Below are 14,094 nucleotides of genomic sequence, written 5' to 3'. Positions count from 1 at the left end.
CACGTAAAGCCTGACCCAATCGATACAAAAGAACAAAATAAGGACCCACAGAGACAAGGGAAAAAAACACCATAACAGGACATGAAAACATACTTGGTGAAATCATGAGCCATGTCAGGAGAGAAGATCCAGTTGGCCACAGCAGCACAATCCACTATTTGAGTACGTATCATCTTATCCACCAGCACAGAGATCATCTGAAGACAGACAGGCACGTTGGCAATCATTAATATAAATGCACGAACTGCCTGAAGGTACAGTGTAGGACTAATTTAGTGTCATCCCCATTTGTAACATTACGTTGTGCAAGAATACGGAATGAATTTAATAAATAAATAAATTAATTAAAGTGTCCGAAGTGTAATTGTGTTAACACTAAATAAGTAATCCCTGTGGCTAAACAGTAGAACTTACCACTTTTCTAGGTCGCCATGAATATTTACAGGTAATTTCTTAAATTCCCATGACCTTAAGATTAGTCATCAAATTCGTCTTCCAGGATGCATAAGAACAGTGCTAACTCTTAATGAGGGAAAGTTCATGCAAATAATGCCAAAGCCAGTGTCCTGATCCAATCTCTGAACTCAATACTATGCCTTATGCACCAGCCTTGATATCCACACGAACTGATGATGCACTTATATTCAGTGTATTCAGGTGGCTGAGCACAGGCTTATATTTGACCAAACAGGCAGGTTTCTGACCTGAGGGTGATTCTTCCACGCCTCGTACACCACCCTAAGAATGTGCAGCTTCCCTTCGTCACTCTCTGTTAAAGTCTTTAGCACTTCATGGAACCTGAGAAAGGCAAAACAAGAAAACATGAGAAAGTAAGACGACTCGTATACAAGCCATATGGCTAAAAACAGAACTGTTCAATACTCTACAGTGTGAAACTAGGGGTAGGCAAAGTGCTTATGACTGGCAATGGGGGGGGTTAGGAGGAGAATTTTTTACACTTGCAATTTCAGTAAATACATTTTATACTGAATAAAATCCCACCAGAACTGAAGCCACCATAAGAGCATTAGAAGATCAAATAGAATTGATTTCACAATCAATTTAAAATCATAGACCCTTATTCTGGATCCAAGCTTAGACTGGCATTTTAGAACAAAAGGTTTCATGCATGTACCTTTTGAAACTCGTTAAATTAATGGTGCAAGCGCTTAACCTGAATCTATATTATAATGTACAAATATTTTACCTCCAGTGAATTACAGCAGGGTGAAATTAGTTACAGCAGCAAAATTAGTTCTGGTGTCAGCAAAATGAGTCACTGTGGAGTGCAGTCTAGCACTCTGCTTTAAAAGTGATGAGATATGGTTTACTTCAGGGAAAGAAAAGGCATAGCATATAAGTAATGGCCTTTATATTTATTGATTAAAATGTGTGTGTTGCGTTACACAGTAGTTTCTTCTCAGTGAAGCCTTGAGTGATGCGGCAAAAGACTGAAATCTGAAATATTTCAAACCTGAAAGACTACAGTAAAACAATCTCCTAAATCCCTAATACGAAAACAATGTGCAAGCTGTGTTGTGCAAAAATGAAAACGCTAAGCAGATTAAATTAAGTCCTTTACCAGTGTAAGGCTTACATTACAACGCAAGAAAAGTTGAAAGAGTTCTTTTCGGGAGTATAAACTTTATAGGTTGTTATGAACTACTCCTTAATTGCGGCCTTTTACAGCAGAAAGAGGGAGAATACCAAAAAGAGCACCGCAGACTAACCAGTCTCAGACAACACTCACTTTGCAAGGGCACTGAATGAGTGACTGCAGGACTTTGCAGCCAGATGGAGCAGTGTCTGCAGGAACACGTCTATTTTCAGTGGGTTGAAACCATCACCTTCATCTGACGAGGAAAACAAAAACTAAAGAGTTTAGGGAACGGATAGATCTACAAGTCTGTTTGCACATTTAGAACGACAAATGAGATTTATAATAAGTAAAGACGTATACGATGTATTATCTAATTACAGCTATTAGATAACTAAAATGTTAAATGAGGAAAGATACCATACCATCATCTTCGTCCTGGTTAGGATTTGGCACCTCTTTCAGGACAGTGAGGATCTCCTCGTTTGAGGCACGGTTTTTGATGGCATTTCCTACAGACGTTGCCACAACATATCCAGGCAAGGAACCTGCAGCAGAGAACGATGGCGCAGGAGGACATGTTACACACTATAGTACACCAAGTTTCACCTGAACGAGCAGTATAGATGTACTACAAGAAAACTGTGCCCTCAAAGGATAAGTTATCAGCCATTTGTGAAAAGCTGTCCATCTCAAGAGTTTTGTTCCTCCCACTTTCATTTGAAAAGTCCTTTGCATGAACAGCCTTTTTAGCAGAAGTGTTATAGGCAGCAGTACTTACTGCCGCTCTCATCAGCATATTTGTACTGAAACAGCGGTTCAGGTGGGATTAAAGCGGAGAAACTAGGAGGCACAATGTCCACTATCCGCTGGTGATATGACAGCCTGCAATTCAAGAATAAAAGCCAAAGTTAGGCAATATTTATAAGAATGTAGTTCCAGAGCTAATCCCTAATTACAAAAAACTTTAAATTATAGGGAAGAAAATAAATTGGAAAAAAAATAAAAAAATCCACCTCATGCATTTTTCCAACACCTCTCTGACAAATTTGGGCTTGGGTTTATCAAGGTCCATTGTTAAACAGTCAGACCTAGGAGAAATGAGGAAAATCAATACAGCATTGATTACACTGAGATTTTACATAAATATAAAAAGGATTTATCTAAAATAAACAAAAATATGCACAAAAAAAAAAAAAGTTGAACACAATATTTTGTAACACCACATTGTGTGTTCATGCTGCTCTATAGAGACACCAGTGAGCATGGTGAGGGCAACAAAGGTAATTAGACAAAATAACATTAGAAATATTAGGATTAGTTTTAATACTTGGATGCAAAATCTCTGCAGTCAATGACTGCCTGAAATCATCAACCATGGAGTTTCCTCCCTTGAGATGCTTTGCCAACTCTTTACTGCAGCCGCCTTCAGTTGCTGCTCGTCTGGGGGTCTTTCTGCCTTCGGTAAGTGAAAAGCATGCTCGATTGGGTCGTGGTCATCAGTCATTTAAGAACATTCAGAATCTCTTGGGTTCCTTTCACGGTACGTTTTGGGTCATTATCAATCTGTACCGTGAAGTGCCGTCCTATCACTTTTGTAGAATTTGGCTGAATCTGAGCAGAAAGTATAGCTCTATACACCTCAAAATTCATCCTGCTTCTTCTATCAGCAGTCACAGCATCAATAAACACCCGTGACCCAGTTCCACTGGCAGCCATACATGCCCTCGCCAGTGTATTCCTTCTTTTGAAGAATGTACCAAATTGTTGATTTGGCCACTCCTAAAGTTTCTGCTCTCTCTTTGATGAGTCCGTTTTGTTTTGTTTTTTCAAGCTAATAATGGCTTTCTTCACTTGCACTGACATCTCTGAACTGCATATTGAGAGTTCCCATGAACAGCTACCAAATGCAAATTCAACGCTTGGAATGAACTCCAGACCTTTTATAACCTTTTATAGTTGTCATGGAGAAGAAGAAGAAAAAAAGAAAAGAAAAAAAAAAACACGAGGAAACTGCTCATCAGTCAATTGTCAATTGACTTTTGAGCCTGAGAAAATGGAGGGATGCAATAAAATGGCTGTAATTCCTAAATAGTTAATGCAATATTTTTGTTAAACCCTTTGAATTAAAGCTGAAGGTCTACACGTCAATCAGCTACAAGTCTACTGCTTCACTTCAAATCCATCGTGATGTACAAAGGTAAAATGTCACATTGACTACGTTTACATGGACAGCAGTAATCTAATTATTGACCTTACGCCGTCCGATGTCCCTCCAGAATTTCACGTATCGACATACAGTTAGTCTTCGTTATGGTACCGTATACACTTTTGGGTGTTTTTATTTAATTTTTTTTTATGGACACTAAGTGCAGTTAATTATTTGTCAGGCTGTACGTGCTAATAGACAACTGCTTGAAGCCGTGGGCTGTGTCCCAAATCACATAATTACCGTCTATATAGTAGCCGAGATACACGTATTTTTCCACACTACAGGCCTATAGTAGGCAAGTATGCGATTTGGGACGCGGCCGAACTCTCGTTTGCCGTAAAACGGCCGTGTGTGATCGTGTTCTGTCGCAAAATGCAGTGAAAACTCACACGACGTTCATAATGTGATTAAGGTGTTTACATGTCTGTAATACACGTCCATAATGCGACTAAAACAGGAATACTCCACCTGTCTTAATTAGATTATTGCTTACTTTGATTATGACCTTAATTAGATTAAGGTAAGTAAAAATTGCTGTTTACATGGTAGTTTCTTAATTAGAGTATGGTCTTAATCGGATTAAGAGTGGATTATTGTTGTCCATGTAAACGCAGCTACTGTGTCGCTGTCCAAATACTTATGGAATTGGCTATATGTACAAATTAGTGTGCTTGTAAGTATGTACAGTGCCCCGACTAATATTGGCACCCTTGGTAAATATGAGCAAGCAAACACACACACACACACACACACACACACGAACTAGATATAGATACAAGTCTATTATTTAAGTTACCGGCAAGCAATATGAATGTCTGTACTAGTGATCACTAAAATCATTATTTTCGACTGCTGACCATCACAGATCAGTCTCCTACATGTTAAATGTTCTTATTTTAAAAAATATGCTGCACCTGACTAGGAGTGATCGATATTTGTAGCAACAACACATGTGCCATGTACTTAATTACAAATTGAATGAAATCATTCTTGTTGCAAAACAGTTGTAGAGTTGCAGTAGTGTAAGTACTAAAAAAAGTCCTTTACTTTTTTTAACCCCTTCTCTCATGCGGTGCTCAACACCGAGCTGTTACTGACCGCATCGCATCGGTACCATGAGATAGAACCATCGAACACTAATCAATATGGACTAGAAAGCGTCCATGAAGCCGGTTGTCCGGCTGATACAGTTTGTGAGTGAGTGGATGAACAATGTATGTAGATGTAAAACGTCTCACCAGTCGTCCCAGCTCCATCTGAACTGAAAGTTGCTCAGATGATGAGAGAACCAGTTGATGAATCTAAAACAAAGAAATAAGTTCAAACTAAACATGTAAATCAAACTACACTGAATGTTTTAAAAACGATATTAAGGAGAACTGGTCAATATCATGTTACTCCAAAGGCTCAGTGTTTTGTTTTTTCCATAATTTGATAGACCTGGTTTGAATGGAGCAACACAATATACACGAGACTAAAAAATTGAAAAAACATTTACAAGGTTTTTTTTTTTTATTAATCAAAGCATTATTAATTCAAGTGGTGCAAAATCAGCATGTCACATAGGCTCACACACTCACCGGTCTATGCATGTTGTGTTCATTGTGTCCAGTCTCATGTACATCATCTCTGTGGCTTGTGCAAGCTTACAGCAAAGTTAGGTTAAGTTCTAAATAGTTTGGGGGGGAGGGACCCCTGCAATAGATATGACAGTATTATGCAACATGAGAAAAGTTCTAATTCTCCCTCTTGGATCACCTTTACAAGACAATTTGGTAAATTACTGTTCTCACAAGACAGCTAAAGGTCATACTACCATAGATCTTGTCTTAAAGCACCCCTACTATGCTTTTTCAGATATTAACTTTCATGTAGTGTGTTATGTAGTTGCTTGTGAATTTAAGAAGTCTAAGTTTCAAAAATCAAAGTGAATGACAAATTCGAAAAAAAATTCTTTTAATCGACTCCCAAAAGAAGGAACCGATTGTGAACAGATAAAACGAGAAGTTAATAATTCCAGACTCTCTCTGGCCCACCTCTGGTCTTCACTGGCTGCTTGCGAACAGCGTGTACTTTGACCCGACCACAAAGACTATAGTTGAGGTTGCGTCCTGAGAGATTTAGGTTCATGTCTAGAAAACGTTTTCTGCGCTGCAAAGCAAAACCACTTTGCATGGACTACCAAACGATGAGGATGTAAAGCATCAGTGGTTAGAATTCATTTTAAACGGATACCACAGGACTTCAACTCCGACCTTCATCGGTGTTTCCATCATTTCACTGACGAATGCTTCTCAAATCCAGCTGAAGTCAACGCAGGATTTGAGAGGCGTTTAATCATTAAAGACGAGGCCGTTCCCACTTTATTTGGACCATCTTGTGCCTCAGGATCACAACCTGCAAGTATGATTTTTTGTTTATATATATTTTCTACTGAGTGTTCCAAATGCATAGATTTGTTTTGCTTTGCTTTTTTTAAGTCATACATGCGATGCTGGTTCGGGTTGATCTTCCAATGAATCACTATCAGACTTGGGCTCAAATTGATAGGGTAAAACCAACGACATTGTTACTGAGCTGAAATTAGATATGGTAGTGGGTGTTTCCTTTCCGACACATTCTGTAAGCGGTAGACCAATCACAACAGACTGGGACATCTGACCAATCAGAGCAGAGTAGGCTCTCTGAAAGGAGGAGTTTAGAGTGAACGGATCCTTGAACAAGTCGTTTGTGACACTGAGGAAAACGAAGTGATGCTGCAATGTAAATTATGAGAAAATTAAAGTGTTTTTGACCTGGGATGCATGGAAACCTATTGTACGTGACCTCTAAAACAAAATGACACTTTTAATATAGCATAATAATAGGGGCACTTTAATAGTAATTAACTCCTCCTCCAATTATTTAATATTTTTCCAAGCTTCCAGGAGTCAAATAATCCACTACAAGAACACCAAATCCTTCCACACCCCTTCACATGCCCCAAACACTATCCTGCCAATGTATGTAACTAACTAACTCCAGGAAAGCCTTGAACTGCAAGGCACAACAGCATTGTAGCAGTAGGAAAGGATACAACTTGAGGTAACGACCCAGGCTGCAGCTTGCAGAGCTCAATCAGTAATGCAGTGTACATGACATCAATGTGGGGAGGACAGGGTAGCTGGAAGAGCTCACCAAAGATCACCTAGAGGAGGACGTTACAACTTTAACAGTGTGATTTAACACAAAATCACAATCAGATAATACTACTGACCATGTCAGGAACACACAGAATTACAAAGGATGTGTCCTCCTAAGGAGCTTGGTTAGAGTATACACTATTTAGGCAGGATTAAATATCAATAATAAAATGATCAATATACATGAGGGTGTTTACATGTTTACGCTGTTATTTTATAATTTACCTCAACAATATGATAGTTTAGAGGAATCTTGCTTTTGCCAGGATAGCTCAGCAACTGTGCAGCACTGAAACAGGCACAAGACATGAGAAACAACAACAACAAAAACAACAATATTAATAGTAATAATAATAATAATAAACTAGTTCATGGCAATATAGACATAAAAACAAGAATGCTGCTGACATGACTGCTTTAAGGTGCAATCAAGCTATTTTGTGCTCACCAGGTCTTCCTTTCTCTCCAATGAGATTTGATGATGCAATGCAGGTTCTCTTCAATCACAAACCTCTCTACAGAGTGACTGCCAGGCATGACAGGGCCCTGAGAGCAAAACACCTCAATCACACATGCAACACACTTACAGAGGTAAAGGGCTGATATGGCAATGATTTGGGTTTCATGTAACATTAATGGTTTATCTTGAGCATGTAATCATTTTTTAACTCTGTTATTACGGTGCCAATATTTCTTGTACAATTTGCAGTAATAACAATCCCTATATTAAACAGGTCTAAGTGTGTGCTGTTATTAGAGGGCCAGCCTTACTCTGAGATAGTCGTTACATACAAGCTCATCCCATACACACACAATGCAGGAAATGGAAAAAACCCATTAAAGTGTAAAAAAATATGTAAAGAAAATGCAGATGTGTGCAGAACTAAAACAAATAAGACATGAGCTGACTTCGACTGTGTCAAACAAGATTTACATGACGTTAAATATTTAAAGCTTTTGTTCTTATTTACATGAGTACGTGGAAAGAGATGAAAAGGCCCTTCCCGACATAAGAAGTGTGCAAGAGCTGCTGACATTTCGAGCGTTAGATGGACGAGACTGTACCTCAGGAGCATCGGTGTAGTCGAACATGCGGAAGACGACACTGGGCATGGGGTAAACCGCATCGTCAGAGTGAGCTGGAGGAGTGAAAGGGGGCAGGTTGTGCTGCAGAGCCTCACACAGCACGCTGTCAAAGGCGATGTACGGCCTCAGGATGTGACGCTCCTGCCAGCGATCCTTCTTCAGCTTCTGCACCTGAGCCCACAGACAGTCTAGATACTATGAGGGGACAGGAAAGGACAAGATCGGTTAGGAGTTATTTACGGATAAATCAAATTATATTCAGCAAAAAGATCTGTGAAGGTTTGTTTTTGCACAATGAGATGTGATATACACTTCTGATCAAAAGTTTAGACACATTTTTATATACATTTCCCCCCCTCATTTTATTATAATAATAATAATAATAATAATAAAGTCATCACAAATGTAACTATAGAAATTATGCTGTGATAAAAAAAATATGTATTTTAGCATCTTCAAAGTAGACATGCTTTTTGCCTAGAATTTCCAGAAATTCTTGAGGAATTCCCGAGATGCTTTTTAAACAGTATTAAAGGAGTTCACACCTACGCTGGACTCTTATTGGCTGCTTCTCAGAATAATTCGCTCTGAGTCATCCGTTTAAAAAAAAAATTGAAACAAAATGTTAGTTTTCTAATAAAATAAATGAATGTGTTGGCACAATTCTATTTTTGTCTACAACACCGATTTCAAACATTTAATCATACACCTTCAGATCAAAAGATTTTTAAGATCATGAGAAACCTTTCAGTCGAGTGTCTCTAAACTTCTGACCGGCAGTGTACACGTGTGTGTATCTCTCTCAATATATAGTAGCGCTGTACAAGGTGGGTAATATGATGCTATGATGATGCATGTTAACATACTAGAATATAAACCGAAATATCATGAAATTATCACCACATTATATATCGTAAAAGGTATTGAGATATAATGAACATTTAACCATCCCACCAGCTGCACTGTACAGTACTGGAATCCAGTATTGCAATATATCAAACTACATGAATCTCGTTTTTAATCAGAAACAGCCATTTTGTTTGCTTGGTTCAAGTTTGTGTGGAAATACTCATGTGCCAGTAAAATACTCATGGAGTATCAAGAAAGTTACTTAAACCTTTCTCGTTATGACAAAGCCAGTTTATTTATCCATCTATTCGTCAGTCTATCCATGTATCAAAATCATTGTCTCTCAGGTTGGTGAAATAAAAATCACATCACAACTGGTGATATTATCTAACCAAATGGGATTTCCCCACACCCTTAGAACGGATCCCGCATTTTCTTTTAAGTACTCTTATGACGCAGTGTTTTGTGTTCATAGATTAATATCTCCTCAGGCGGCGCTAATCAAAGGCCAGTCCATGCTAGGATAATGGAGTTTGAATGTCACCTCTTCCTGTGGATGGGGCTTCTCTGCTGTCCACACTTGCAGCATGACCACATGGGTCTTCTGCCGTCTCCTAAAAAAAAAACAACAACACAGGGATCGCATTAAAAAATAAATAAATAAAATCACTACACCTGTCACAGAAGTTCACTTCCTTGTTTGATTTGACCAAATCCCATTTTAAAATATAGTGCTTGTTTTGGTTTCAGATCAACCCAATACAAATACCAGTACTGCACAGTACTACTATCATGTTCAAAGCATTCTTAAATAAGACACAGCATGGAATAAAGGTGATCTTTGGTAACGTGCATTGAAGCCTCACCAGTCGACCCAACTTTTGAAATTCACTTCATTCGACTGAAACTTTCTAAGTTTTCAGCGCACAAAAATAAACCTAATAAAAAGGATCATGACGTACTTCAAATAGCTATCGATCTGATTTAGTAGGTGATCCATCTCCACATCCTTCTTCTCATAGAGCTCTTTCCCAACCCATGGCATGCAGGACAGAACAGCGTACACGTACCAGTCGGAGCGCACCTGTGAAATATTAGCTCAGGGTCATTCCACTGACCATCAATAAGGTTATACTGGAGTTTTTTTGGGTGAGGTTTGAACAATAGTGAAGACTTCAACAGCTTTCAAAAAACCCGTACCTGTGGTATGTCCTCCTCCTGCGTGACACTGACAAAGTTCTCGAACATTGCGAGCATAGATGGAGCTGCAATGACATGGCAGTTCACCAAGTCACTAAGGAAACGCACCTACGGAGTCAAAGATGCAGGTTACAAACCATTCAAACGACAAAATAAAGCGATTTCCATTTCTTACTCATGTGTACTCCTTACCAGGTAAACTGCTTCGGAGTAAAGGTTTGACTTCAGAGTCTCCTTCAACTGCCTGATCATGGCCTCAACAAACTCCCCACCAAAGTTGTAGTTCCTCGCATTTAACAGACCCACCAGTGTCGTGTAGACGGATAGCTTCTCCGGTAACAGACGTGCGCTGCCAAAACACATTTCATCCTTCATCCGTACGTGGAATGTCTAGAAGCATTTTATGCTTGCCATTGAAACGATATGTTGACAATAATGACACGTCGATTACACCATGAATGACTTACACGGCACATAGGATGCGCAGGATTTTGTTTTTGTAATTAGGGAGATCTGCTTCCAGGACACCTGCAAGGCCTTCTAAATTACTCTCCAAAGATGAAGTACTCTGAACAGAGACCAAAAAAAAAAAAAACATCAGTCAGCAGAGTGTATTAATTACCATTTCAGTCTAAATTGAATAAATTACAGCAATTGAATTGGCAAAGAGGAAAAAAAAACCTTGCACTTGCAAAACTAGAAAAAGCGATGAGGTAAACGGCTAACGTAAAGCTACATAACCTTTTTTCCCCCTTTTAAAAAATAAAATGCACTGTGAAATAGCAGGTAGAGTCAGTATTTACAAATTCAGGATAAAAGTGCAGCTATATTTTCAGCTTTCCGGCAAAAATCCGTCTGCAATGCTTATTGTAAATTACAGAACTGTCCTTCTCTTGTATATTATATTCACATAAAACTGATTTGTTCTGTTCAAGAAACTTATGCAAAGCAAACACTATGTTTCCAACGATGTTACTTAACAGTAATTAATAAGAAAGTGTGCAAACTTTTCTAGTGTTTAAGGTTTAACTAAAACATGCAGGCGGAAGGTTCTTTCCTCAAAAGCCTGGTGTTTACTGTAAAACCCCACGTACACGCGCACTCAGGCTGGAGTGATGGAAAATCGTGTGCCAAGGGGAAAAGATATTCCAGGTGTGATTCTGAGAAGACTGCATCCATAAAGCTACAGCTTCCAGTTACACACGCAGAGGTTTGGGTCATTTTTAAAAAAGAAATTACGGTTTGTGATAATGTGTCCTAACCCACATCAGCAAAGTTGAACAACATGGAGATATGTACACGTTTAAAAAGGTGTATATTTATGGAAAGGATTTTAGGAACTACTGCTTTAACTCATGGACTAAATGTGTATTCAAGTGAAACATTTTCCCGGTGTATTACTTTTTCTCCAACTCGGCATATCAGCGATTCCAGCCGATCCTCGATTTCGATGGGCTCAGACGTCCTCCTCCTTTTGTGAGGCTGTCCACCTGGTGTACGAGAGAAAGAAATAAAATAAAATCAGCAGGTGTTACCATTCAAAATGATTATCATTTACTGTTCTTTTAACACCATGCCAGCAAAAGTGGCTATTTTCACAGCGAGATCAAGGTAGGTAAAGCAGGGCATTCCAGTTATTCTTACAAAATTTCAGCAGCGTCAAAAAAACAGCATCTGTATGAGGTCCTTCACTTTATTATTCTATAAAAACACCAGGATTGTTGACTTCTAAATACGTATTTGTTGAGTAAAAGTGTTGTCTAGTAACGTTAAGAGCGGGACAGTCTATCAACACATGTTTAAGTCCTTCTTGTTTTACAGGAATCACATGTCAGTGGTTATTCACTGTTCAGTAGGAAAGCATGTGTGTGTCTTGAGTGTCGTTACAGTTCAAAATATGAACCCAGGAGAGATGACCAAACTATAACTATAAACATACCTGTCCATCAGGACATTCAAACGTTCCATATATACTGTAGGCAACACTACAGGCTCAGTAAAGCAAGCAGAACGGAGGGTGCTTTCACAACTTTGTCGGTTGTTAGAACTCCATGCTGTTTCAGATCGAAGACTTTTTTTGGGCGAGACACAAACGAATGAATTCACATCCATCCAAAACCCAGAAGTGAACCGTACTCAGACCACCTCTAGAGATGTTCATGTCGTGGTCAAATTGATGTGTCTGCTGTAGGGTCTAAATGGTCCCCAAGCCTCTTAACATTCTGCTTTTGGCAAAAGATCTTGCCGTCCATTTTCAACTGCAGTTTCCCATCACATCGCAGGTAGCAAAATATATAAATAAATACATAAATAAATAAATACTCTAATGGCTGCCATTAGGGTCATTTAGCTCAAGAAAAAAGTAAGCAGTGTTAAGCAGCAATGGGAAAGATGAACACAGGGTAATAGAGGCGTTGTGGCACTAACAATTACACAACCGAACAGGCAGCAGTAATAATAAAAATAGCAACAATAATAACGTGAGAACTTTCCTTGTTGCTCTCGTTGTTTGATATTTCACTTCACTCCTGTTTTTGCTCTCTCTATTTTGTGTCCATGGTCAAACACCTGTTTTGAGTGACACCGTCCATAATTCAGAGAAACACTGGGAGAGGAGCTGTGGTCTGAGAACTCTTCGATAAATCAGTGGATAAACTACACAGAAGGAGAACCGTATCCCCTTTGTGTCCGCTTGAGACACAGTATGAACACCATATGAACTGAGGTCCATCTCAGAGTGTTCCCTTTAGCAGGACTGAGTATGGGTCATTCATAGTATTAAATATAGCTGAGGCTGGGGATAGAGATATCTGGACTAGGCTTCTCAGACTAGAGGGGAGAAGAGGGGAGACCGAAAGAAAGAGAGAAACAAAGTGTGAGACAAGAGAGAGAGAGAGAGAGAGAGAGAGAGAGAGAGAGAGAGAGAGAGAGAGGGACAGACAAAGAAAGAGACAGAAAGAGAGAGGGAGAATGAGAGAGACAAGAGAAAGAGAGAGAGAGAGAGAGAGGGACAGACAAAGAAAGAGAGACAGAAAGAGAGAGGGAGAATGAGAGAGACAAGAGAAAGAGAGAAATATAGATTGAGAGAGAGAGAGAGAGAGAGAGAGAGAGAGAGAGAGAGATTGTGTGTGTACAAACACATTAAGCTCAGAACAGCAGGCATGGTTGGGTTGCTTGTTGCCCAGAAGTAAAGATTGTGAAAGAATCAGTGTGAATCCATTACTACCAGTTCCCTGTTGGAAAGTTAAAGGGAGCGTTATGGCGCAGTTCTCTCTCTTCATTAACTCGCTAAATCCTTTAAACATTACACACTACTGTCGGTTTCACCAAATTCCCGTCCAGGCGTTATAAGTAAACCGAGCTAGCTCAGCACCAGAACTGTAGTACCGTTGTTTTTTTATACCCACCCGTATTAGAACAAATACCGCGGTATGTGCTTTGACTGACAGAACGCATCGAGTCTCGCCTTCCAATCAGCGGACTGCGCGTGAACTACTTAACCAATGAAATAACAGCAGGCGGGTCGTGTTGGAGTACGGATGGGAACAAACAAAAGCTGGCCGTACACCCAATGGAGCTAGTTAGCTAACATGAGAGGGAACACATGTAACTCACCATCATTTTCGTCGCTATGTCTTCTTCTAGACATCTCCCCCGCGAAGTTTAGCTCTTTTCAACTCAAACACAAACCTCCCGTATGAGCTTTTGGGCCTTCTTTGAATTAAACCCCTATCTTCTTTAAGTTTACACACCGCGAGCTACCTGAGTGTTAGCTGCAACAGCTAGCCACCGCTGTGAAAATAAAAAGGGGCGGGAATAGCTCGCGAGGAACACATCCGGGGAACAAATGGTTCCTAACAGGAAGTACAAAATAACCCTTCTTTGGGATAAGTCTCAAATAGTAACCCAAGGAACCTCGAGTGCACTACATTAAGTGTCAAATGTATTTCCTCACACCATAGGTAGTG

At 39.4% G+C, this 14,094-nt stretch overlaps 1 protein-coding gene and 1 long non-coding RNA gene across 3 annotated transcripts in view; one reads left to right on the top strand and one right to left on the bottom strand.

Moving 5' to 3' along the window:
* LOC108274938 (nuclear cap-binding protein subunit 1) overlaps nucleotides 1-13,947 on the bottom strand; it is an 18,616-nt gene extending 4,669 nt beyond the window's left edge. The window contains exons 1-20 of one of the 2 annotated variants that reach the window (XM_017485368.3): nucleotides 13,742-13,947; nucleotides 11,528-11,616; nucleotides 10,594-10,694; nucleotides 10,319-10,475; nucleotides 10,127-10,234; nucleotides 9,889-10,010; nucleotides 9,471-9,540; nucleotides 8,057-8,272; nucleotides 7,440-7,537; nucleotides 7,217-7,280; nucleotides 6,886-6,996; nucleotides 5,390-5,454; nucleotides 5,048-5,110; nucleotides 2,614-2,688; nucleotides 2,379-2,482; nucleotides 2,023-2,145; nucleotides 1,751-1,853; nucleotides 705-798; nucleotides 94-197; nucleotides 1-10 (exon numbers count right to left, since the gene is read on the bottom strand). The exon at nucleotides 1-10 is cut by the window's left edge and continues 108 nt beyond it. In XM_017485368.3, the coding sequence (XP_017340857.1) occupies nucleotides 1-10; nucleotides 94-197; nucleotides 705-798; nucleotides 1,751-1,853; nucleotides 2,023-2,145; nucleotides 2,379-2,482; nucleotides 2,614-2,688; nucleotides 5,048-5,110; nucleotides 5,390-5,454; nucleotides 6,886-6,996; nucleotides 7,217-7,280; nucleotides 7,440-7,537; nucleotides 8,057-8,272; nucleotides 9,471-9,540; nucleotides 9,889-10,010; nucleotides 10,127-10,234; nucleotides 10,319-10,475; nucleotides 10,594-10,694; nucleotides 11,528-11,616; nucleotides 13,742-13,775 (1,911 nt within the window). In that variant the 5' untranslated portion in view covers nucleotides 13,776-13,947. The remainder of the gene's footprint in view (nucleotides 11-93; nucleotides 198-704; nucleotides 799-1,750; nucleotides 1,854-2,022; nucleotides 2,146-2,378; nucleotides 2,483-2,613; nucleotides 2,689-5,047; nucleotides 5,111-5,389; nucleotides 5,455-6,885; nucleotides 6,997-7,216; nucleotides 7,281-7,439; nucleotides 7,538-8,056; nucleotides 8,273-9,470; nucleotides 9,541-9,888; nucleotides 10,011-10,126; nucleotides 10,235-10,318; nucleotides 10,476-10,593; nucleotides 10,695-11,527; nucleotides 11,617-13,741) is intronic. The other variant, XM_017485367.3, reaches the window with a different exon arrangement.
* Nucleotides 7,492-8,148, top strand: LOC108274942 (uncharacterized). Its single transcript, XR_001814611.3, has 2 exons — nucleotides 7,492-7,582; nucleotides 7,968-8,148. It is a non-coding gene; the product is annotated as an uncharacterized LOC108274942 (long non-coding RNA).
* Nucleotides 13,948-14,094: the final 147 nt, after the last annotated feature.

This window comes from Ictalurus punctatus, chromosome 14, assembly GCF_001660625.3.
Source record: "Ictalurus punctatus breed USDA103 chromosome 14, Coco_2.0, whole genome shotgun sequence".
Taxonomy (NCBI): Eukaryota; Metazoa; Chordata; class Actinopteri; order Siluriformes; family Ictaluridae; genus Ictalurus; species Ictalurus punctatus.
This window is presented reverse-complemented; position numbering and strand designations above follow the sequence as displayed.